The sequence below is a fragment of the Haliotis asinina genome, chromosome 14 (genome assembly GCF_037392515.1).
Source record: "Haliotis asinina isolate JCU_RB_2024 chromosome 14, JCU_Hal_asi_v2, whole genome shotgun sequence".
Lineage (NCBI taxonomy): Eukaryota > Metazoa > Mollusca > Gastropoda > Lepetellida > Haliotidae > Haliotis > Haliotis asinina.
Window position 1 is genome coordinate 28,440,221 of NC_090293.1, and position 27,084 is coordinate 28,467,304.

General features: G+C 37.1%; 1 protein-coding gene across 3 annotated transcripts in view; it reads left to right on the forward strand.

Annotated features, from left to right (window-relative positions):
* LOC137261144 (LIM domain only protein 3-like) overlaps nt 1-27,084 on the forward strand; it is a 124,608-nt gene that overhangs the window by 38,525 nt on the left and 58,999 nt on the right. For 2 of the 3 annotated variants that reach the window (XM_067798842.1, XM_067798844.1), the window contains exon 3: nt 9,887-9,943. In XM_067798842.1, the coding sequence (XP_067654943.1) occupies nt 9,887-9,943 (57 nt within the window). Of the gene's footprint in view, nt 1-9,886; nt 9,944-16,235; nt 16,496-27,084 lie in introns of those variants that run through there. The other variant, XM_067798843.1, reaches the window with a different exon arrangement.

A 27,084-nucleotide genomic window follows, 5' to 3' on the forward strand; every position in this document is an offset into this window, starting at 1 on the left:
TAACTTAAAGTATCACATACCAGTATCGTAATTTTGTGTAACATAGCAGAGCAAAATGACTGAGATTGTGGGAATAGCTTAGAGAAGTAAAGATATATGTTTTAAAATTTCTGTGCATACTTTATGATACTGATCGTACTTGCTACATGGAATTTCTTTGGTCAGAATTCAACAATAGCATTCAGAGATTGATTGTTCCAAAAAGTAAAATCATTATATGTCTGAGTTTAAGAATTATGGCAGTGGTGTGATGACAATATAATTCTTATGATGTCATTTTTAGAAATTAAACTACCTGACTTCCCCAGATATCAGGGGGCTGGAGGTTTGATCCCCATTGTATCATATCATAAGATGCTAAGACATGGTACTTGCAATTACCCTGCCTGGTGTTGGGTACTGAGGAGATAAAGCAAGGAATCATCAGCTGAAAGTCATATATTGTGTATCAGAACAAGGTAGCCATGTCTAAGCCAGTTCAATCTTATTTCGCCCATAAAAAGGGTATTAGGAATTAGAAAAAAAGCAATGGGTGACAAGCCATGAATAAATGATATAATTCCGATGAATACAAAACCTATTACATCACAACCATCAATGATTTAGGCTGTCATCACGCTTGTAAGATTTTCAGATTTGTTCATTTTCAGCATATATTCTTTTCACTGTCAGCTGAACATAATCTGTATGCAATTTTAGAATCTGGCTGTTGAAGCCTCTTGTACATTTGTAAGGTGGGAAGTGTCGCCCTATCCCTGCCTGTGCTCACATCAGTATCTGATGTACATGTTTCTATTTGTGATGAACAGAGCAGGTTGTATGGAAGCTCTCAGATCAAAGCATGCTGAAGTTAGCGAGGGTATCTGGTATCTGATACACCCTTTGGATTGACATGGCACTTGGGTCACAGGCTCCAGGCACAAAACTCACTGATTAAGATACTTTCAGTTAGCAAATTAAGTGAATAACATCTATTTTCTGTCAACCACTTTGCTAAGTGCAGGTTATATCAGTTTAGTGGTAGACATTCAGTAGAATGTACTTAATACTACACATAGGACATTGGGGAAGCCCAGTGGTTTAAGTGTTTGCTTATCACATGAAGACCCAGGTTCAATTCCTCAGCTGGCTACAATGTGTGAAGCTCATCACAAGCAATGATATTGCTTGAATGTTGTTAAAAGTGGATTAAAGCCGTGTTCTCACGAATAGAACACATCTCTTGTAAGAAATGATGAGTAGTATTATAATGCATAATTAAATAGGGTTTTCACATCACTGGAATTTTCTGTTGAAAGAAAAAATGATATGATTGGTCGTTGCTACCTGTAATGTTGGATACACTTTAAGTCATACAAGACATTGAAATGATGTTCAGTAAACCCATGCTCGTCATGGGAAGCAACAAATGGGATCAGATGATCAGACTTTGCTGACTTGGATCACACACATCATCATCTCCCAAATGCATAGATAGATACTCATGCTGTTGATCACTGGATTGTCTGGTCCAGACTTGATTATACAAACTACTGCCATATAGCTCGAATATTGCTGAGTGTGGTGTAAAAATAAACTCACTCACTTGTTCATGCAGGACACCACGGATGACCCATCTTCAGAAAAATTCTGGCCAACAAAACGTACACTAGGTAGGAAAGCATTAATCCCAACATTTGGTCAAACAGATTGATGGCCAGTGCAAAACCCTGTTGTCTCAAATGGCAGCTTGGGAAGCTGATACTGTAGGGAATATTTAATAGTGAATTAGTATTTTCTTGTGGTACAAAGCTTTTGTTTTTATGTAGAACTTATGTCAAGGAAAATAGCATCCATCTAGCAAAGACGTGCATAGGTTTTGACAAAATGATTTGATTTCCATACATTTTAGTAAAGGTTTTAAAAGATTAATAAAATGACAGAACAAAAACCAAAAATACCAGAGTTTCGAAGGGGTATAGCAAACCAAAGACAAGGTACCGAGGTTCTACTAACACCTCTAGAAAAGATGTACACTAATCTATTGATAAAGGATGCAATTATTCTATACTGAGTTGAGTTATTGTCATACTTAGATTTGATAAAAATATAATTTGTTGAAAACAACTAAATATTTCACCAGGTGCGTCATCTTTACTTTGTGAGTTAAGAAGCTAGGGAGTGCTCAATGAAATGCTCACTATTTTAGTCACTGGGATAGGTGATAGAATGCTGGTGATAATTGCCAAGGAATATTTAATATTTTATTTTTTGCAGTCCATGACAAGACTATTTGTGCTCATGGTTATTAATGTTAGACTTCTCAGTGAAGAAAGTGCTCACTGAGGTAGGTGTTACCATAGAAGTGTTAATAGCAGTCAGAAATATACTCATGGAAACGAATAAGGGAACATATGAAAGTATGAGTGTTCCTATTTTCTTTTCCAGATTTGTTCACAAGGTATGTTTTGCACTACTGGTGAAATTCTGGAAATAAATAAATTAATGCGTGTACTTTCATGTGTTCCCTTATTTGATTCCATGAGTGTATGTTTCATTTTACATTTTTAATCATGGCAAGCCTTTTTATGTGTTACTAGTTACGTCAGGTTTGATGTGTGACTTGTAATTTTAAATTTTGTAAAGACACACATCTGGCGTCATTACTTTTTCACAAGAAACAGTAATTTGGATAGAGTAAGTAACTGTTTCATCATGTTCTGGTAACCTGGAACAATTCAGTGCTGATTGGTGGTACTGTTATCTTGACAACTAGTTGTGTAGTGTACACTGGAGAGGACCTTTGTTGTAGATGAATTTTGGAGATATTATATTATGTGATTGCTGCCCAAATAATGTAATTTTGGCAAAGATGTAATAGAGCTAATATTCAAAGAATTGTTAATACCAGTACGTATCACTCTCATATTTTCCCCAAATCAGACTGACAGACTGTGATATAATTGAAATACAACATTAAGCAACACCTGTTCAATCGTACAATCTGTTCCCAACATGGAAATTTCTTTGCTTTAATGTACATCATCACATAATGACCTAAGTAGGAGGGGTCTCACACCTCTTCATTCAAAGCTGTGTAAAACTCACTCACACACATGTGTATGCACGCACGCACACACACATGCATGTACACCTTGTCTGAGTCATATACAATGTAGTGATCAGAACTACCAGTTGTCTGGTCTGTTCTGTGGATGGATGGTGGGGTAGCCTAGTGGTTAGAACATTCGCTCGTCATGCCAAAGAACTGTGTTTGATTTTCCACATGGATACAATGTGTGAAGCCTGTCCTGATATTGCTGGAATATTGCTAATAGCAACATAAAACCATACTCACTCACTCCATTGATAGGTCAGTTTGTACCCACTTTTTATCAACCTGGATCTTTTGTGAATAAGATCACAATCACTTTTACTGTTTCCTTTACACAATGTCACCAAGTTCAAAGTAAGTGAAGTTGAATACTTACTGTGAAAAAGATCATTCAATGTTCTGATAATGAAGTAGTACAGAAATAAACAAAAAAATTTCATTGAACTCTTTTATCGCATAGAATATAGAAATTTGTTCTCTACAGTTCTACCTGAAAAGAACTACTAAAAAATGTTCATTGCTTCCTTTTTTTGTTCAAAGAGAATAGAGATGAGACCCTGATCTGTGTAACAAAGTTGTTAATATTTCAATATTTCATTCAAAAGAAACTAAACACTGAATTTCTCAAAGCCATTTTCCAAGAAGATTTTCCTTCCTTCAAAGCTTTGAAGGTCATGATAGAACTCATACATTATTTCTGAATCTGTGCATAATGACATGAATTATATCCAGCCGTTTGAGTCGTGTAGAGGCGGTTTTGCTAATAGCAACAAACACTAAATCGTGTGAAGATGATTGCCACTTCTAAGCAGGAGCGTTTTGCAGGAAATGAAGTAATCCCGAGGCTAATACTAGCAGAGACTCCACGGCTTGTCCATAGCGTTCATTAGAGCTCGTCAACTCAAGTGAAGAATTTGATCGCAGATAATTTCACCATGCTTTCGGACAATGGATAATCATGGGGTGCTTGACCGAGCATTTTGGCCAATCTTAATAAATCTGTTGGGAGCAAGCAGGAGAAAGCATGGGTAGTGGGGGAGGGAATCAGCCCGGGTTGCCTACCTGCAACCCCTCTAATAGTTTTCCAAACTTGCTACAAATCTTTTATGCTTGGTTTGCCAGGAAATAGAAGGTCTCTGCCAGCTCTTGTTACCCCAAGAAGCAGACACGAGAAGTATTGCTCGTCTTTGTATAAGCTGCTATTTTTTCATTAAGCTGAAGAGAGGGTGAAGATATTGTTTTTTCATGAGACCCTGTTTAGTTTTCAAAGGCGGTTTCATTTTGGTTCAGTTTGTGCTGCGCGAGGTCACATCGCGGACAGTATTCATTCCGTCTGTAATCAAGATGCTGCAGATTTCAGGATGTTTGATTTCTGATGTTTCGGAGAAAAGTTATGATCATGAGTTTGAACTACAGTCAATTATGATTAAGACTGAAATCAATATTTTTGCACTAAACTCTTGTTTTTAAAATACCAGTTGAAAGGAGAAGGTTCTTTAAATCATTCTTCAGCGTTAAATTTAATTCTGTTCTTGGTGATAAGACGAAGAACAAGGATTAATCATTAGCCAATCATCTGTTTTCTTGATGGGGTAATTAATCTTTATGGTTTGAAGGGATTTGCAGCATTATTAGTATTGTGAATATCTTCAAATATAGATACACTCACCCATTTATACCAAATGATATTTGAAAGATGAGTTTATATGGTTTTGTCTATCCAATTAATGGTATTCATATTAGTGAATCAGGTATTCCCTAACTTCTTTTGTGTGGTATATGGTTTTGTTCTGGCTCTTTGTTGAAGTGATCTGATATAGTTAGATTGATATTTTCATCTTCCCAAATTTAGTGGTTTGGTAGCCGAGTGGTCAAAGTATTCACGCATAACACTGAAGACCTGGGTTCAATTTCCCATATGGGTACAATGTGTGAAGCCCATTTCTAGTGTACCCTGCAGTGATATTGTATGAATATTGCAAATGCGGCGTAAAATTGAAACTCGCTCGCTTATTCATCTTCTGATAGCACGATTAAAGGCATGATTTAGAAAGCACTAAAAAAATTGTTGGTCGTATCTTTTCTTATCAAACGCCAAGTTCCATCACCTAATTTTGAATTCAAACCCATGACCATGAGAGACAGGCACGTAATTGAGGGACTTTAGAATACTTGTCCCTGTCACAGAACTGGCAATCCTTTTTAGTTGTTTTTCTCATTGTCTGTCAATTACAACCTTCTGTCCCAGAATTTATTTTACTTTTATTGTGTTTGCTAAAGGATAAGTGCTAGCTGGGTAGCCTAGTGGTTTGGTGTTTGCTTGTCATTCTGAAGGTCCATTAATATAGTATGTGAGTTAATATTTAGCATTGCATAAGCAATATTGCAGCCGTATCATGATGAGAACAGGGTGTATCAATATTCAGATCAGTAAACTTAGAACGTAAAAACCTGTCATCGAAGGACGGGAAACATATAGAGGATACTAAACGACCTTCCGTGCAATACCATTTTTATTAAACGAGTTAATGATTTGGTATCAAACGAGTGAAAGTGAGTTTGATACTAAATCTTTAACGAGTTTAATGAAAATGATATTTCACGGAAGCGAGTTTAGAATTCTGTTTATTACAGAAACTGCCTTGAAATTCCCTACAGTGTGAGGACTCTCAGCTTTCCGCGAGTCAAGCAAGGTCTAGTAAAGTTGTGACATCAGCATTAGCATTGTGACGTCACAACTTTAAACCATTTTGATGTCATACGTCAAGCGGTATTACACTAGGGCAATATAGCCGTAAAAATATTACACTGCAGTATCTTCAACCGGCGAGTAATAAATTAGATTATCACAGCTCTTAACTAGCTATCAAAGAATATATATCACTATAGACAACAATACAGTACAAAACTGGGCTGTAGATCACCTGCACCTGAAGGCTGATGATCATGGGGACTTACAGTACTTTGGCTACCTATGTAGACACGATCTGGATTTACACCATCCCTTCAGGACCTGGTGATTATGGTCGAATTCAGCCAACACTAAAGTGACAAAAATATCACACTTTAAAAATCTGATTTCAAGTTTCTGTTGAATGTTTTGGGACTTGCATACAGTCTCGAGAGGACAATAATTTTCGGATACTTTAACCCTTTTTTAGAATAGTCACTAACAATCTAGGTTACTAAACTAACAGTCATTGAAATACATCGACCTACATAACATATTAATCAGAAGAATTTAGCAGTTAATTTAATTCCTTCAAAAAACTGTAGCAGTTTTTACATTGAAATGCATGGTAATACGTTATGTGAAGCCTGTTTCAGGACACCCAGTGATCTAACTATTGTCTTTTTACTAAAGCTGGTATATAAGTATCCTTACTGACCATCAAGAAATTACTTTTCTGTAAACATTTGTAACATATTTGCTTCATAATTATAATGCTTATGGCATTTTATATTCATCTAAGAGAACTATTTTTGTTTTGTTTTTTCTAAATTTCCTTCGTTAGTAATTTTCACACCTCAAATTACTTAATGATTGTGGCCTGCAGTGATCTGTTTTATTTTGGAGAAAACCAAATTATATTTCTATTTCATCCATGAAATATGTTTTTGTTGTGCCTCTTATCAAGATATGCCAGCAGTAGGGAACCCCTGACCTTGAGCTTGAGAGTGTTAGGGGAACGGAAATTCCACAGAATGTTTATATTGCAAAGGGAAATTAAAAGTTATCATTTAATTAATAAACATAAACAAATCTATGTTCAATTTCTCTTTGCACAGCTGGAACTGAAAACTCCTGGTCCTCCAAAGGAGTAAAATATGGCCAGTAAATTACTGCGTGTGTATTATGAAATTCGTCATAAACAGATGAAGCTTACTCAGGTGTTCAATTATTTTGACTTAAGTAAATAATGTAATTATGATTGACTGATATTTACATTATATGGTGATGATGAAATCTAATTATGGTGTTATAAACTGACAATGTCACTTCATTAAACTAACGTGTTAATGTCAACAAGAAATGTTTCTTTCATGAAGTCTTAGTTTCTCCTGATAAAGTGTTACAATTCATTTTGCGTACTAGTATAGCCATGATAGTCAGTGGATGGTTCAGTGGTTCATTTGTTTCAGAAGATCAAGGTTTGGATCCGCTGAGCTTATCATAGTGAAGTCCAGGGTTCGATTCCCCACATGGGTACAACATGTGAAGCCCATTTGTGGTGTCCCTCACTGTCATACTGCTGCATATATATTGTTGCGAAAAGCAACTAAAAATGGCATAAAACTATACTCACTCAATTTTTCATATCCAGCAGATCCACTGCGTCTGTATGTACTCATGACAACCAATGGAAAGCACCAGAAAAATTTCCTTCTTTCCTGTTCACTGTGCAAAAGAAAACCTTGAGTGCCTCAGATCAGCTTGATGCTTTATTGGCACAAAAGTGTTGAACATCGAAGGCGTTCATCTGTATGGATGTAACCTCATATATTCTTAATATAACTGGAATTTTGTTTGAAGTGGCATCACTCACTCCTTCCTTCACTTGCTCGCTTTCTCGCTCACTCGCTTATTCACTCACTCACTCACTCACTCACTCACTCACTCGGTGCTAAATTAATTCTCTTTCAATGAAAAGCCTGACCTTTGCTATCATGTATTAATTGTAAATTCTGCAATCAACTAACTGTCACAAGTTCTGGTGAGAAGCACAAGGCGACACTGAAATGTCCAGTTTGCTGGGAGTAAACACAACACAGATTTATAGTGAGAGAAAACACCTTGTGTGTGATTGAACCGATTTTCTCACATTAAATCTCGTCTAATGAGAAACGTCTCAGGAACAAAAAGGGCACTGTATCAGTTATGTGACAGTTACGAGCTTGTGAGGATGACGAATCGCTTAATCCACACTGAGTTATTTCCCTTGATCTTCATGATGGCTAGTTTGCATTCAGTTGGTTGAGGTTTTAAACAGAATGAATTTCAAACATTCAGAAATATTTGGATATTGGGAGCTATGAAGAACAGTGAATTTAAGTTGGTTATGTAAATTAAGCTCAGTAATCGTTGTTTTCCAAAGATGTAAATGTTTTTCATCCATGTTTATTCATGTATCTTATATTTTTCTAATTGATTATCTCCTTGAACATCTTTTAGAAACAATTATAGCTTTGAGATAAGTGCCTGATGGATTATTTATTTTCATGTGTTTTTCAGTCTAATTGAAGTTTTGGTGTTTTATTCATGAAATATATTGAGCTATTCTCATTTATAAGTGATACTGAGATATCATTTTATCAAGAGCTGTTTGGAAGACACAAGTAATGTAGAAATGTGCTACATTGTTTTCATCAGTAGCTGCTGTTGTGTCTGTGAAGATCCAGGTGTAGCTTCCCTAGGAAGATCTTAGAATTGGTCTTCAAGAGTGGGTATTACCCCTTAAGAGGCTACTGAGAGAAGATCCAGGTTAGAACTGGTCTTCTGCAACCCATGACAGGAGACAAAAGGGATCAGGTGTCAGGCTTGCTGACTTGCTTGGCATGTGTCATTTCATTCCAGTTGCTTAGATCAGTGCTAATGCTGTTGCTCACTGGATTGTCTGGTCCAGACTTGATTATTTACAGACCGCTGCATATAGCTGAAATATTGATAAGTGCAAGGTCAGACAACAATCAATCCCCGACTGAGAGAATGAGGTGTTGAACCTTACAGTCGTTGTAGCTTGTGTTTATAGATGCTCATGATGTCAATCACTAGATTGTTTGGTCCAAACTGGACTACTTACTGACCACCTTCATGTAACTGGAATAATGTTGCATTAAATCACAATAAAAACAAATGAGACAACCAAATTTAGATGACAGAACATCACGATATTTTGTACATAGAGATAAGATTTCTGTTGCATAACATTCCATGAAGAAACAGTGGCAATACTCTATAAACTACAAATATAAACACAATAGGTGCAAAGATATAGAAGTACACATAGATGATATATTTCATAGAAACTTCACAAATCATATGCAGTGTAATGACATGCAAACAATACAAGAATATACATAAAATATAAATGTTTTCTCCTCCATACAATGAATGAGGTGCTTCATATTATCAATTGCCCTGAAAACAGTTTCCACAATTATATTACAAAACCTTTCAAAGCCTCCGCAGTTAAAGAAATTAAATTACTACCTAAAACAGAGACTTGATTGTAAGCTGGTTACAACTATGCAAGTGTGACTGGCCATTATCATGCACGAAACCACAGACTGAGAACAAACTGTTACATGCCCTCTATCACATGATCTCACCAACAAATTCATATTATCTTATTTCATGTTGAATAAAAACACCCTTTCTGAAATCAAAATCGGAAAGTCTTAATGGCTTTTGTATTTTTTCATCCAAACAATAAATAATTTAGGCTGGAAAAACAAAGGCCCATTTATATTTCTCAACATGATAATTATTCAAAACTGCCTGCAACCACAACTTTTTCGGATTTCACAAATTGGACAGCTGTTATTGGAATTTCAAAACAGATATTTTTCATCACGGTAACAGCAGTGTATCTGGTACTGCTGAGGAACTACAAGTGATCAGCATGTAGGGTGTCCGTAAATACCGTGCAGCTAGCCAGAGGTTAACACAAGACCTGGATTCCTGCAAACCTCCCTTCAAACTTTATTGGTCTTGTAGAGCTTACAGCATTAAGTTATATGAGAATATCTTGAGGTATAACAACTAATATTCAGGTGTTTATGTTCTTTCAGTGGATCGTGAATTTGCAGACCCTAGTGAATCAGAAGACACAGACATTCTGATGGCAGGTTAGTTTGATTTACATATCTTATTTCATCCATTTTTTAGATTTTTCAGTGTTGATTTAATGTGCGGTGCTGGCTATTTTGTTTCAGTGGTGTTTGTGATCTGTTATCATTTTTCCAGCTTGTATATATTTTGAATGAGAATGTTTTTCAATCTCTAACTGAGAATGGGACTGGGAAGATGTTGCAGAGCATATTTTAGAAAAACATCGACTCTCTGAAATGAACATATTTTACAGAAAAAAAGTTCCATAGATATAATCATAAAATGTAAAGAAAAGGAGCCCAGAGACTTCTGGTAATCTAGACTTGCCACATATTCTAGACTAGACTTGCAAATGTCTCTAATGTGATAACTGATTGATTAAATATACACAGCATCATCCTTATAACTGTCACTGATGTAGAGCTGCTACTTTAAAGGGGACAATACACATCCATGGGATTAGCCTTCTGTAGATCCTCAGAGCAAGGCTAACTGGTGATCTGCATGAGTTTTCTTTGATGTATTTGTTTCAGTGAGTGAGTTTAGTTTTGCATCATACTCAGCAATATTCCACTCGTGATCAACATCATGAGCATTGATCTACACAATTGGGATACATTGACATGTTTTTACCCAGTCTGCAAGCCTAACCACCCAATCCCATTTGTTGCCTCTTGTGACAAGCATGCATTGCTGAAGATCAATTGCTGACGATCAGTTCTAACCCAAATCTTCATGGATATTTTGTAGTAAGGGTAATTAATCAAAGAAGAAAAGAAATAGAAGTTAATGATAATCAGTTATAACACCAAGAGACTAATCCATGTAGAGTTGTGTCCCTTGTTTGTGTGTTATGTTTTACTCATCCTCTGTATGTGAGTTGCCATGTCAGTTTAATGAGTGCTTAAGTTGAAAGTGACACAGGACAAAAATGTGCCCCACTTTGTCATATCTCTGTTGCCCATTCATGAAAGCGGGAAGCAATATTTTCCGGTGTCACTTTCAACTCATTAGGCTAACATCCCAGCTGTAAACCAAACTCACTTTTCCACCTCACACTACATCACTACCTCGTATGACATTACAGAGCATGACTTTAGTATGACTTTGAAACACAGTTCCTAATGAAGAAATCGTGTTCTTGGGTTTCTTTGTTAAATGCTGCACTCAGCAATATTCAAGCTTTTGACAGCAGACTGTAAATAATCAAGGCTGTATCAGCCGATCAAATGTTTCATGTCATGAGCATTGATCTATGCAGTTGGACACTCATCAACCATGTCAGAGAACCTGACAACCCAAACCCTTACTGGCCTATTATGACAACATGGGCTGCTGAGGATAGGAGACAATGGGGGAATTGGTTGATCCCTTTAGTTCACAGATTCAGGTCATGACGTAGTGTTTGGCCATGTAAATGTTTGGTCTGCACTTTTTCCACACTGTTTACAAATTTCGGGTGATTTCACTAATGTCAACTATGTAATATTTAGCCTTTAGTATTCCACATGTTCAGCAATGTTTGGGTGATTTCAGTGATGTTGGACATGTGATGTTTTGGGTCTATACTTTGTCTACACTTTCTACAAAATTCATGTGATTTCAATTATGTAGGTCTTACACCAGTAATGGTTGCTCAATACTTTATCTACACTTTCTGCAAAATTCGGATGACATCAATGCTGGCCGTGTAATTGTCTGTCTATATTTCTCCTCGATTATGCAACATGAATTTTGTCTATTTCTTACCAGTATCCAAGCAAACTGAAAATGGTCAAGTCGATATCAAACCAATAGCCATATCCAGTTTACTTTGCAGGTGAATTTCTGGCTCAGGAAAAATTGCAAAATTGTCATCCAAATGTCTTAGTTTCATGCTAGTTATGCATTAACTTTATTTATGTTAAACATTTTTGTGATTGATGACTATTTCACATTTTAAGACATGGGACTTTAATGTAAAAATGTTCAAAATTCATTTTTATAGTTTTTACAGATCAGCAGATGCTATAAGTCTGTCTGCAATTGTTTTCTTCCTAGGCGTGTATGTAATGTTAATGTTTCATGTCTTTTAAGCTATGTGGTTACCTTGAGACCTTGTACAAGAAAAGTGAATTTCACCCAGCATGACAAATGATGCAGCCCATGAACACTTTAGCATGTAGGGACATTGTCAAAAGCAGGTGGTCGCTTTTCATACCAAGCCAGAACAGTACAGCACAGAACATGGCATTTTTGCCTTCCAAAGTTTGAAAACATGAATCATAAAAAGTTCAAACATATGGCTATACAGTTTGAGTTTATTTATTACAAAACTTTTGACTCTGCCCTCTTACCCAGCTTTTTGTACGCTGTAAAGAGTTTAGTGTGAACTTTTCGGATTAGATACACTTATCTGCAGGTGTTGTTAAACTCATGACATCACTTGAGGAATGAAACAATGGAACAGTCTTGTCAAAGGGCTATAAAGAATCAAGATATAGTTGACTTTGTAGCTTGCATTTGTTCAGCGCATTACATGCTCTCAGGCTTGAGTAGGTCTGTATGCTTCTGTCCAGCTAACTGTGGATGTGAAAGTTATTGTAAGTGTGAGATAAGGACAGGGTTTGCTATTTCAGTAATCTGGAACTTCTAGGATTGTATTGTAGGTCATTGTGACCAAGCCTGGATTGTGCTGGGGATTTTTGAGTAGCAGACATGTTTTCTTGTGTTTTTCAGTTTTTAATTCAGACATACTTGATTAAGGCTTGAAATAGATGTTTCATTGTTAGGTAGGGTTCGGAGGTTACATTTTTGATTCTGATGGGGTTGAATTTTGTTCCAGTTGCAACTTTCAATGTTGTTTGTTCACAGTTAAGCATGACTCCCAACAGTATTCAGTGAATAATGAATCCAGTGATCAACAGCATGAGTATCAGTCTATGCAACTGGGATCTGATGATGTGTCAGCCAAGTCAGTGCACCTGACCACCTCATCCTCTTTGACTAAATTCTAACCCAGGTCTTCAGGGATAGCAACATTCAAATGATCAGAGGGTGATCCATTATTCATTATTGAACCCCAAGCATAGTGGCTGAAATACTCGTTCACCTCTCTGAAAGTCCATGTTTAATTCCACTCAATGGTCCAGTGAGTGAACTTTGAGACAAATCAAGATGGTGGATTAATTTACTGGGTTTGCCCACATGTGGCTTTGAGCTTGTCAGTACCCTAGTGGTAAAATGTCTGACACCTGGATCAGTTGGGGCTTTCCTTCCAACATCAAGCCTACAAGGAACGATGGGGTGGCCCACTGATTAAAACGTTCACTTGTCATGCTGAACACCTGGGTTCGATTCCTCCCATTGGTACCATGTGAGAAACCCATTTTTGGTGTTAGTGCCATGATGTAACTGGAATATTGATTAGAGGGTTGTAAAACTATAATCACTCACCCACTCAATCAAGCTGACATGCCATGATATAACTAGAATACTGAGGGTTTAACTCACTCACTGAGTCAAACACTATGATTCATGGGCTGAAATAACACCTACCACTTTATACGATTTCGCCAACTTTAATAAATGCAAATAATTCTCTTGTTGTTCAGTCCTTGAAGAATTTGAAATTTCAGATTTGAAACTTAAAAGTTCTTATTCAACTTTAACCTTCCAAACTATATATTAAAATCAAAGTTTAAAAAAGAAAACTTGTGATAATCATGTGTTTGCTCCAAGGGTAATTAATACCCAGAAAAAACACATGTTATAATGTCATGATCCAAGAATACACCTTATACCCTCAGCGCCAGTGATGGTGAGATACCATGAGGATGTCAGGATGTACAATGGGCACAATTGTTTTTATTCCTCACAAGCCATGATTTATGTATCTTGTAATTACAAGTTCCCTTTGGCTAAAGATTAAGATGACTCAGTTACCATGGCGATGGAAAAAAAGACTCAGAAACATAATTGGAGCTCTCCACATAACATATGATATGTAATTTGTGGAACAGGAAAACAGGAACAAATATCTTATGGGCAAGATTTGTAATTTATGAGTTTTTTCGATATTTTTCTTGTGTATGACTTGTCATATTCCCGGAAAGCAGTTTTTGTAATTTGATAGCAGGAAATTGGCAAAATTGGCAAAATTATTATCTTTGATATCTCCCTGAAAAAATTCTGCTCCAAGGTTGCTGCTGGTAATTCTTCGACCAGAAAAACATGCAGCTCTTCTGAACATGGTGTAATGAGAGGACTTAGGAAAATAATTACAAAATCATATTTCATTTCTTATTTGAATCCTGTTGTTAAAAGTCCCCATAAGTATCATATTCTCGCAAGAAGGATCTGGAGACAGAGATATTAGGTGGTTGCTGTACAGATTCAATTTTGTACTGGGTGATTCTGTATGTTGTCTCGGGATTATAAGCTGCAAATGTTGTAGACAGGTTTGTAAATTCACGGCATGAATTTCATTAAGTGTAATGTATAATAACTTACTTGAAAATTGCAAACTGTAAAATGAATACATGAATTAGTGGGTGAGTGAGGGAGAGTCAGTATGAGGTGTGAGTAGGTGTTTGAGCGAGTGTTTTGGTGTGTGAGTTGGTGTGTGAATGAATGGGTTAGTCAACATTGGAAGTGTTTTTAATATCAGTCCATGCTGGCTTGCAGTTTGGGGATTCTTTGAATTGATGCTCCAAACATGTAGAATGGTGGTGACAAAGCTACAGCTTTAAAAATGCCTCTATGAAGAAGGCATCCACACTGCAAGCATTTATCTGAAAAGTGCATATATTCATTTACCTTGTATGAACATTCAACCCCTTATGTGGTTGATTTCATGGTGACAATGGATGAAAGAATTCAGAATTACTTATTGATTAAAGCAACAAGCAGACAATTTAGACTGGAGGAGTTCCGTCCCTTTGACTGTTGTACAAGTGCAAGTGTGAGTTTTTCTCTTCATATTCTTGCATTATTAACCCATTAATTGAATGTTTCAATGGAATGGTGGGACAGCCTAGTGGTAAAACTGTTCATTCTGCATGATGAGGGCTGGGTTCGACTCCTTAAATGGGTACAGTGTGCAAAGTGCTTGTCTGATGTTGCCAACTGTGGCATCGCTGTGATCTTGCTTAAAGTTCACTCACTCACTCACTCACTCACTCACTCACTCACTCACTCACTCACTCACTCACTCACTCACTCACTCACTCACTCACTCACTCTCATATCACATCTAAACAATCATCACTTTATTTAATTTTTAATAGCTTTACAAAGTTAATATCAGTCATTCAAAAACATTTTGGTTAAAATGTGAAAATTGCACATTTGAAACCATCTGTATCAACTTTTTATCAAATTGAGTTCATCAAAGAAGCTTTATTTTAAAAGTAATAATATTCCCAGTATTTCATAAGATAATTCAGTTTTCGATTAATAAGTGTATTTTTTCTCAGAACAGCGAATTCATGGTCTTTACGAAGACTCAGTTTAGGAAAATGTAATAACATTGATTCAATTTTTTTATAGACAGATTTGACATTCTTCTGCTTCCCACATTGCGAAATTGATTCCTAATCCAGTGTATTAGCTTCTGTGAGGATTCCCGAATCCCTACATGTCCGCTGGTAGCACTACGTAATAAGCTTATGCCGTGTATCATAGCAAATTAGCTTGCCGGCCTGCCCAATACCTTATTAAATGAAATAACTATTAAGTCGACACGACATATCAGCTTACAATGTGGCTGATATTAATATCACTTGGATTTAATCAACAAGGTGATTTCAGACAGTAAGTAATACGGTCTTTAAGGAATGGTAGATTACTATTTTACACCCAATCACTCTCATACAGTAGAATTTACGACACTGCCTGCAAGCCGACTTGGAGCTAACAGAGCCTGCGTGTATCACTCTTCTTTCTCTGAAGTCTAGTAATTGCCTTTGCAGGGCTTAATCTGCGATGTTATTAACTGGTCAACTTCAGTGATTTCTGCCATAATAACCGCAGGTTTAGACCTGTGCGTACAATCCGCGTGACTATGTCGTATTCCATCACCCTGACTTGAGGTAATGGAAAATTCAAGCTTGTAGTTGCTGAAACAAGAGGACCTGTCACTTCCAAGTGTGTTTTTAATGAGTTTTTGTATCCTCCCCTCAACCATGTGACTTCACCCCAAGCTTAATCTATCATTGGATAATTGCAGGTGTCATATGACCTCGGGTCAGTCCCATTCTCTAACCTGTCCCCCCTGCTATGCATAATGAGCTCCTCCAAGGTTTCATTTTTTCCTACTATGCCTGTAATTGCATGTTGGGATGTGTAGACACCCATATGCTGAGATTACAACAATTAAGCTTTGATCAATCATTTATATTACTTTCATTTCTCGTATTTCATAAAATATGAGCTGGGCTCCCCTCATAAAGTTGTTAGCAGGCACTGATAGTGGTTAGCCTGTACAGCTCGTGTAATCTGGGCTTGTCATATAGCTGAAAACTGTTACTTCACAGTTAACACAATGTTAAATGCAGAGGAAGTGCTCGGTGGAGAACCAGACAGTAACGGTAGGCTGTTTCATGTCTTTCCTTCGTTCTTATTGAACTCGTATTGCTGTTGATGTGCTCACATTGCTGTAGATTTTTCCATGTTGCTGTTGATGAGTTTTGTTGCTGTAGCAAATTCTGTTTCTTGTTGGTAGTGATTCTAACTGTTTTGACTTGTGGCATCAGGTGCCTGATAATGAGTCTCAAAAGTAGTTGGTAAATATTGTAAACAAGTGGAGACAAATTGTGTTTCATTCAGTTTCCCAATTGTGATCTTCATATTTTTTTCTGATTCTGGACCCATTCTGTGATCTGGTTAATTGGGTGTCACCTAGGGAGCAAAAGGTAGGTGGTTTGATCTCAAGTCACCTAATTCAATCACATGTTACAAGTAGTGGAGTGGTGGGTACCCTTGTGGTTAAAGCGTTTGCTCGACGTCACACTGAAGACCTTGGTTTGATTTCCCACATGTGTACAATATGTAAAGCCATATTGCTGAAAATGGTGTAAAACTAAACTCACTCACTCACAACAGGGTAGTATTTGTTCTATCCTTGTCTTAAGACATAGTCACCATATTCTGTGAGAGCATTCATGTTAAAGCTGTGACATGATATCTCAGTGAGCTCATGCTACAAAACCAGGGTTAGGACAAGCACTAGGACTAGCAGCCTCCCTCTCTCTCTCTCCCTCACACACACACAACACACACACAACACACACTTGATTTTGATTCTGTACAGAGAATGTTATGTGCCATTAAAAAACTGTGAAAATAACTTTATTGCTGTATATTGCAAAGCACAGGAAATTATATTTCATCGTTGTATACGAGGAAATCCTTTTCATCAATTTTTGTAACCGAGTATGTTTCTAAATATCACATCCATGGAAATGTTTTTGTCAGTGGAGTATGTTGATCTCAAATTCAGTATATTCTTTCAATTTGTTTCTTGGAGGAAAGTGTTATCTTTTATTGGTATACCTTCCCATTAAGATCATGAGGTGGACTAGGTTTTCAGACATCAAGTATTCATTTGATGTTTGCACATTTCATATCTATGTTTAATCATGATATGAGTACGAGAATAAATTAAACTATTTGTGCTGATGCTGTGTTAGTACTGGTGTTCAAATAGTAATGCTAATAAGCAAAGTAAAGTAGCTCTTAGAAAAGGATTGTATATGGTTCAAGATGATCGCTTCCAGCTACTTGCCTACTGTCTAAAGTGCCATAATGGCTTACTTAAAAGCAAATTTGTCATCTTGCGATAAAGAAGCAAATTTAGCTTATTTTCAAAGTCTTGATTTCACTTAACAAAACAGTTTCAAGTTTAGAAATAATAGTTTTGATTAAAAATTAAACTGCCATTTGCATGTTTTGAAAGGGAAGACTACTGATAATGTGATGATACCATTAAAAATAGAGCATAAAGAGGGAGCCGGGCAACTCTTATGAATATTAGAATTCTTCGGCTCTTAAGCGAATTGAAACAGTGACTTGATTGCCATCAGAATAAATGTTTCTTAATACCTCTGATTTTATCAAGGTCTTGACAACTGACAGTAACCAGTCCCTGCTTATGAAGAGCCCCTGGGACAATGACCTGGCCTGTTTAAATTCTATTGTAATTAAAGTATTTAACGCAGAGCAGTGGGACTTGATTAGCCTGTTTAAGAATGACTGTAGAATATAGTTAGGAATAATTCCTAAGATGGGGTCGCTTGTGTCGTTTGTGGAAGGAGTCAGTTAAATCTTGTTATTTTGCAATGTTGTACTTTCTGGGTGCTCAGGAAATGCATTGCAGGTATGGAAAGTAAATTCGGTTGTGGTTTGTTTTTTCACCACCTCAGGTTGGTTTGAGGCTAAATGTTATTACTCTGAATGTGATGTTTATGAAATACAAATTTTGCAACCTGCTTGACTTGACAAGTATTCCACCCAAACATGACATGTTAGGACAGGTATTCCACCATGACATGACATGTAAGGACAGGTATTCCACCATTACATGACATGTAAGGATGGGTATTCCACCATGACATGACATGACATGTAAGGACAGGTATTCCACCATGACATGACATGTAAGGACAGGTATCCCACCATTACATGACATGTAAGGTTGGGTATTCCACCATGACATGACATAACATGTAAGGAGAGGTATTCCACCATGACATGACATGAAATGTAAGCACAGGTAATTCACCATGACATAACTTGAAAGGATGGGTATTCCACCATGACATGACATGTTAGAATGGGTATTCCCCCCAGACATGACATGTAAGGACAGATAATCTACCATGACATGTAAGGACAGATAATCTACCATGACATGTAAGGACAGATAATCTACCATGACATGTAAGGACAGGTATTCCACCCAGACATGACAAGACATGTACGAATAGGTATTCCACCATGACATGACATGTAAGTACAGGTATTCCAACCTGACATGACATGTGAGGATGGATATTTCACCATGAGATGACATGTAAAGATGGGTATTCCCCCCAGACGTAACATGTAAGGACAGGTATTCCACTCAGACATGACATGTAAAGATGGGTATTCCACCATGACATGACATGACATGAAATGTAAGGACAGGTAATCCACCATGACATGTAAGGACAGGTATTCCACCATGACATGACATGAAATGTAAGGACAGGTATTCCACCATGACATGACATGTACGGACAGATATTCCACCATGACATGTAGGGACAGGTATTCCACCATGATGTAGAAGGACAGGTATTCCACACAGACATTTCATGACATGTAAGGACAGATCTCATTTCAGGACTCCTTTCCATAACTTATACCTTCATGACAGGCAGGACTGGTCACAGCCTGGATGACATTTTAAAACAAGTGTCTCACCATTCATGACATGTAGAGACTACGCATCACATGGCAGGACATGTCACACCTTGCATGACATGTAAAGGCAATGCCAATACCTTCGTGACATGGAAGGACAAGAGTCTCACACCGCATGACATGTATGATAAAAAGTTGCCGGACCCTGTTAGGATTGTGTTTTACCTTGCAGTTTGACAAAACAGCTCAGTGGTTAAAGTCTTGGCTTGTCACACTGAAGGCCTGGGTTTGATTTTCCACTTATATTTTGTCATCATGTCAGATGACTGCAGTTGTAATGGAGGTGAGGTTTTATTTGCAGAATATGTGTAGAATATCTGTCACCATTGGACATCACTAGTAAAAAAAAACAAAGGTATGATAGTCTACATGTATGATCCCCAGGGAGTTGGGATTGAAAATACGAAAATTGAAAATACGATGTGCCATTGTGATGGACATCCAATGATCAAGGGAAAAAGGCGCCATTGACCAGTTGAACTAACTGGATATTGGCGCTGTACAAATATCTAGTTGTATTATTGTATTGTACATGTGTAAAAGACAACATCTCCTTCAAACATCTCTGATTCCAGAAAACCTCTCTTAATATCAGGAAATATAGTTATTCAATTTCCAAGGTACAATATGTGAAGCCTATTTCTGGTGATGTCGCTGCCATATTGCTAAACATTGTGAATACAATGTACTCACTAACTTACATGTATGCTTGTAGTGTAATGGAATGCAGTAATTGTACAACACAGTTTCATAACTATTTTTTGTTATCAAGATGGACGATCAGGTCCTGTTAAAATATTATTTGATACATTTGACATGTTTGATATTAAAATAAAACAAAACCCAATTTGAATTCCCTTGTTATGCCACTGAATAGAAATATATTTCATAAACATCCAAATACTGTGGTGAATGTAATAACCGTCCCTACTATCCAGGGGATGTAATGAGATCCAAAATGATAGGAAGAACAAAATAAACCAATTTTAGTCTGGAAGGTTTAATCAGGATATCCTATACTGCCTATATTAATGTTTGATATTACATACTACAAGATTTATCATTGTACCAATTTCTATGGCGGTATTACATTTGGAATTATATTTGGCATGTATTATTAAAAAGAGCAGCACAATCACAGGAATAGAAATAAATACATGTGACTACATCGAGATATGAATGATTTTCAAGATGTGCCAATATAATTTCCTAATTGAAATGTGATGTGTTGTTAGTGAAAAATGCAATGTCACACTTCTATGTTGGTTTTATCTTGATAGGTATTGGTGTCTATGAATGTTTGTTATTTGCTTTAAAAGTTAAAAAGAAGCATGTTGTTTGGATATCAGTCTTTTTTTACGTAACATAATTGATATTGGTTGGATTGGTTGATATGAAGTCTGATATGTATTTTTATTGGTTGATATTTGTTGCGATATGTTCATTCCCTCTGCAATAAATATGAAACAGGTTTATGGTAATATCATATAGAGGATATGTGGCACATCAACAGTGACAGGAATGTCCAATATACGATCACTGTTATTTTATTGGATTTACATTCCCTCTGTGATGTACGTGCGAAAAATTAATTTTACACAATATTATTTGATAAAGTCAAAGCTGTGCAATTTGTGTTTGGTATATTACATCTGCTGGTTCATTTTGTTTATTATTAATATTTCGTATTGTTTATCAAAGTAATAATGACAGTTATGCATCTTAACATTGCTGTGTAAAACATGTCATGCAAATTGATATTTAGTTGCAGGAATTTTCCAGGGCAGCAATAACATCACTGTTCTTAATGTCCACCTATGTTCTGGTGTCCACTGTGTTCTGGTGTCCACTGTGATGCTGGTAGGCACTGAGGGTCATCATACTGAAGACGGGGGTTCAATTCCCCAAATGGGCTCAGTGTGTGAAGCCCATTTCCAGTTTCCCTCTCAGTTATATTGCTGAAAGCAGTGTAACACCTCGCTCGCTTGCTCACTGGCTCACTGGCTCACTCGCTTACTACCTCACTCACTCACTCACTCACTCACTGTGATTATTCTGTCATACAGGCCCTGAAGCAAATATATCCATGAAAGCAAGTCTAGAAAATGTAGCAAGTCTAGATTCCCCTAGCTTCTGAAAATGAAGGAAATCTCAGGGTTCCATGTTATTATGTTATATTTTTTTTACCATGAACTTTTTTCAGTAAAATATGTTCATTTCAAAGACTAGTTGTTAGCCTATCACTGTGATGATTTGGCTGGAATAGTGTTGAAAGAGGCCTAAAACTATGCTCACTCTCTCATTCCAAGTATGTTTGTGATCAGACCAGGATGTCACTCATTCACTTGCATCCTTGTAAACGGTTGTTTTTTTCACGTTGACAGCTTAAATAATTTTAGTTATCAGAGGTTTGACTCAGCTGAAAAATGCATAGCTAAAGAAGGAATATGAAGTAACCAAGATTTTTGTTCACACCAACCACAGGTTCAACTCAGTGGTGTTTGACGGCATGTAGAAGCTCAAATCATGCCGATCATCGCAGCCTTGTTGACACTACAGCTACCAAATGACACTTTGTTACGTTAATCATAACTTCATGTTTGGTTTGACATGAGAACTACTGTGTGTTACCATACATACAGTGATCTCATACGTAATTCGACCCCTTAACTTGACCCTTAAAATCAGTAACAAAATGGAATGTTTCATACATAAGCTGCCCCACCCTGCAATGGAGTCCTAATCACTACCAACTCAGGCCACAGACAACTAGCAGTAACCGATAATTATAACTTTGCTGGATAATTATAACTTGTTGCACGTGTCGAAGGCTCCCACTTTGTGCACGTGCTTCCCATGCAATGTGTTTGCATGTGGTGATAACGTGAAATGATGCTGCTTACACAAGACGAATGTCATTGTAACATTCCTCATTGGGTTTTCTTTCTACCAGACTTCAAAGTTCAGGTTCCCCTACTTATTTTGAAGAGTATATATTTTGAATTGTAGCCATATGGTGAAGCACATTCTTGCAGATATTGAGTTCAAAGAGAAAGGGCTGGTAGGGTAGCCAAGTGATTCAAGTGTTTGTACATCATCCCGAATGCCAAGGTTCAATTCCCCACATTGGTAGAATGTGTGAAGTCCATCACTGCTGTTCCCCACTATCATATTGCTGGAATATTGCTAATAGCAGCATAAACCCTCACTCACTTAAACACAGAAGTTACAGACAGTTCTCATCTCAGAATTACATAATGGTTAAATCATAAAAAAAGCATTTTTGATATTCATGTTTTGTCTTTGTTTATAGTACCAGTGCACAATTTTCTGCAGAATTATGTAAATATTGAATACAAAAGTGGTGAAACTGTTTGAAATCGTTGGATTTATATTGCAGATTGAGATAACTTTACAGAGTCAGTTTACGACCGAGTAGATTTCTCAATGATAAATTACCTGTCTCCTTTCTTCATGTAATGAATAACTAGCTGTCTCCGTGTCTGTAATAACGAATAATGTGCATGAAGTTGCCAGCATTTTCCATAATGGTTGTTAATCTTATTCAATATTGCATATTTAGAACACTGTGGCCTTTAATTTAATATTGGCTTCAAATTAAATCAGTTTGCCACTCTGTAGAGAGTGAGATGCTATGGGGTGAAGACCTACTCGAAAAATAATTTTAGCTCAGCTGATAAATTTTAGTTTGGATTTGTGTTTGGGTTAAGGGTTAGTCTCTTGAATTCCGTTTTTGTCTTAATATTGCCAAAGTGAGTGCAGTGCATGACAGACATAATTTAGATTATTAAAAGCATGGTTTTGTGTAGTTTGTGATATTTTTAAACCTTTATGTTGTAAGTAACCTCAGTCACCACTTCATAACATTTCATTCTATTGGTGGGAATGTAAGAACCATGCCATTAACTGTAAAAATATTTGTTTTCCAGTGTTTTGGTTCTTCATCCCTGCAATAATAAAACAGTCTGTAAATCAATGACAATCCAGTGATCATTAGGGGCATTAGGGTAGCCTAATGGTTAAAGCATCCACTTGTCAGACCTGGGTTCGATTCTCCACGTGGGTACAACATGTGAAGCCCATTGTTGGTGTCTCCCACTTTGATATTGCTGGAATATTGCAAAAAGTGGCGTAAAACTATACTCACTCATGAACATCAATCTACCAATTAGGATATGATGACATGCTTCAAAAAGATATCACAGATAACAATAGGAACATCAGAAAGAATAGTTAGTTGTAAACTTTAAAAAGGTATGCCTTTATTGTTAAAACATGACTAAATTGTAGGACGCCTGATCTGAGAGGCAGAGAGTTCGATAGTGAAGCAGCAGTCAGGGGCAGATACATTTTTTTCAGAAAGGAAGGGTGCACACTATTGAGAAAATGGGAGTGGTTCACATTTCATTTTCAATTGTCATTTAAGCAAATTTCAGCACAAAAGAGGGAGTGCTCACCCCTGCTACCCCTGTTCTCAGTTCACCTATGGCAGTCTACTGAAAGCATGAAGGCGTGAGTCTGGCCACTCATGGATGTTGTGGATGTTTTTGCCGGTGATAGCAATTAACCATCATGGCCTAACCTATGAGTTGTTTAGCTGTGATTGCTCATCAATGCTCTATTTCCTGAACAAGACTGACATGCTGATGAATGGCTCTGCCAAGGGTCATCAAACACTTGTTATTTTTATGATAGGATCGGATCAACGGAAACTGTATCTATCATTAATGGACAGAGAGGGGTGAGAAAGTCATTTGTAATAAACTTCAAACAGGAAATGGATAGGTAGTATTTCGCTGCCTCCCTATATAGATGAATGGTGGTCTGTGGTCTCATATGGTGTTCGCTTGTCAAGCCAAATGCCTGGGTTCGATTCCCTAATGGTTACAATGTTATGAAACCCATTTCTTGTGTGCCCCACCGTGATATTACTGGAGTGTTACAAACAGTGGCATGAAACCAAACTCACTCGAAATGGTCTCATATGATCTTCTAATGTCTTTTGGTCTCATGTGGTCTACTTTGATCATATGGTATTCTGTGGTATTATGGTCTGAGTTGGTTTTATGGTCTAATATGGTCTCTTGGTTTTTTTTGACTTAATGGTCCAATGTGCTCACTTGGTTTCCTTAGACCAAATTGCCAAATGTCATATCATGTGTTTCTTTCACCTCATGGTCTAATGGGGTGGTGGTTGGGGGGTGTCTTGTGATTGAATTTGGCCCCATAGTTTTCTATGACCTTCTGTGGCTTCATTAGATCTAATATTATCTCATATCAATTTCAAATAATATTTCAGATAGTTTTATGTGTGTTAACAGTTATATGAGCCCAGTACTAATTCTGAAGACAGTTAAGAAGTCATTCTTGATATCTCAAGCTAAGATGACCAAAAAAAAGTCATCACTTCTCAATAAGAAATCATAAGAGAAAGTTTTTGTACTTGAATAATTGAATTAGTACATGAATTTACTTGTAATCTTAGATGGAAAAAAGTAAATCATTATTCAAAGAGCAGTTTCTTCTCAACTTCCAAATAAATCACAATCTTCAGAAGTGTTGCAGGAATGTTTCTTTTACCATTCTTTGAATTCCATGGTACAGATTAAGCATTCACTCTTAAGGCGTTTGCTGCCTTGTTACTAGTCTGTCTATTGCAGACTTCTCATTCTACGCAGGAATATTGTCTCGTAAAGTTAAATTTGAAATAATGGACAAACACAATTAGACCTAAAATCTCCTTTTGAGTTTTTACTAGTGTCTTTTAATTTTCTCCATCGTGTTTGCTATGCCATAGCCTTATGAAGTGGTCTGTCATTGCAAAAGGAAAAAACTCGATCTTGTGGACATGGAGGGGGTTTAAGATGAAAAGCAACTACTCCATCGAGAGGGCGCTACTTGTGCTGGGTCTCCAAATGCTTGGTTCCCAGGGAAAAGTCTTCAAACGCGAGGCCTGATCTGCCATTAGAATGCCTAGTCATACTCCCCCCAAATTGACTTGGAGCATTTGTTCAGAAAGGATTTGGTAAAGTCAAAACCCATTACGGCACCGTGACACAATCATGAAAACCCAATTTTCTCTGATCCGCTGGTTTATTCAATATTGAAAACCAATTTTGAAGGATGGGATTTCGCTTTTTCAGGAAAGATCTCCTGCTTTGCACGCGGCCCCAAATAGCCCGTTGTTCACAATTGACGCGGGTCTTTTATTTTTTCGGCATAATTCCTTAGCAGACGTAAATGTTCCTCGATACATTCTGATGGGCACATAAGCCATTGGACCTTGTGTTGCCATATCTTGCATAAAAATCCCATATGCGCACTATAACCCATTGTTAAGCTAACAAAAACAGACAGCGGTCTTGGCATAATATCCATTATTGGTTGGAATTGTCTCATCTCAACGGCTGACTTTCACAATAATTGAACACACTTGCTAGTTCCATGTCACAGAAGGGGTCTATTATTTGAAAATGAGCTCTCTTTTGCTGTATTTGTAGCAAATTGCCTGTGCTGTGCTTTTTCACACACGACAGCGAGGCCATTATCTGTGGGCCACACTCATCCGTTTGTCCAGCCAGCCTATAATTTCCAACAGATTCCTTTGTAGGTCAGTTCATTTGGATTAATGGACCTTGCTTACGCCAATTAAGCAGAGGGGTGGGGTTGAAATACTTGAGCTGTTAATTTTTCAAGTTGGAGGACAAAGGTTGTTAGTGTTTTGGGGGTGGATTAGGTCACCTGGACTGTGTCAACTGTAGAGATAACAGAGGAAACATCTCATAGCTTCCCAGGATTCAACTCATTAAAAAGTTTGTAGTTTACCCCTGTTCAATTAGAGCAGCATCTGCCGTGGGAGGCAATCTGGTCTATGTAGTGAGCTGTTGGCGGACAGTTCTCCAGGCTGCATACCAGCAAGATGGAGAATCACAGGGAATGGTGGGATTTAGAAATGTCTGTGATGATGATGATGATGATGATGATGATGATGATGATGATGATGATGATAATTTGGTCAGTTGCAACAATGTGTTAATGATATAGTTTCAAATGCTCATTATGATGTAATAAACCTGCCTTTCAAGGCTTTGATGATGATGATGATGATGATGATGATGATGATGATGATGATGATGATGGTGGTGGTGGTGGTCAGGGTACACAGTTATTAAGAATATTAATTAGCAGTTATGTTCGTGATTGTTATAATGACTTTTTGTGGTGAAAATGACCCGGGGACAGATGATTTCAATGATATGCAGATTACCATCCTTTTACCTCAGAAATATTCATAGATAAGATAATTAGCAATTATAATATCGATGCAAACGTTGCAGTAATTACATTTAAAACTGTACTGATTCTGTGAGTCTTTGAATCTTCACATCACATCAAAGTTTTTAAGGCAAGAAGAGGCATGGCCTTTGACAGCCATGATTAAAATGTAATCTATCCCCCAATCCGTCAGAAAGAACGTGTACATCAAGATGGGAAAATGAGAATCTGTGAATTTCTGTATTATTTATGTAAATATTATAAAAGTGTGTGTAAAAATGTAGCATGTGCCATGGAGTGGCATTGAGTTTCATTATAATGGACGTGACAGCATGCAGACTTGACATTAACATACATATTTGACAAGCTCTCTGTCAGCTGAAGATGTTTTACTGCCAAAGATTGCTCCAGCATC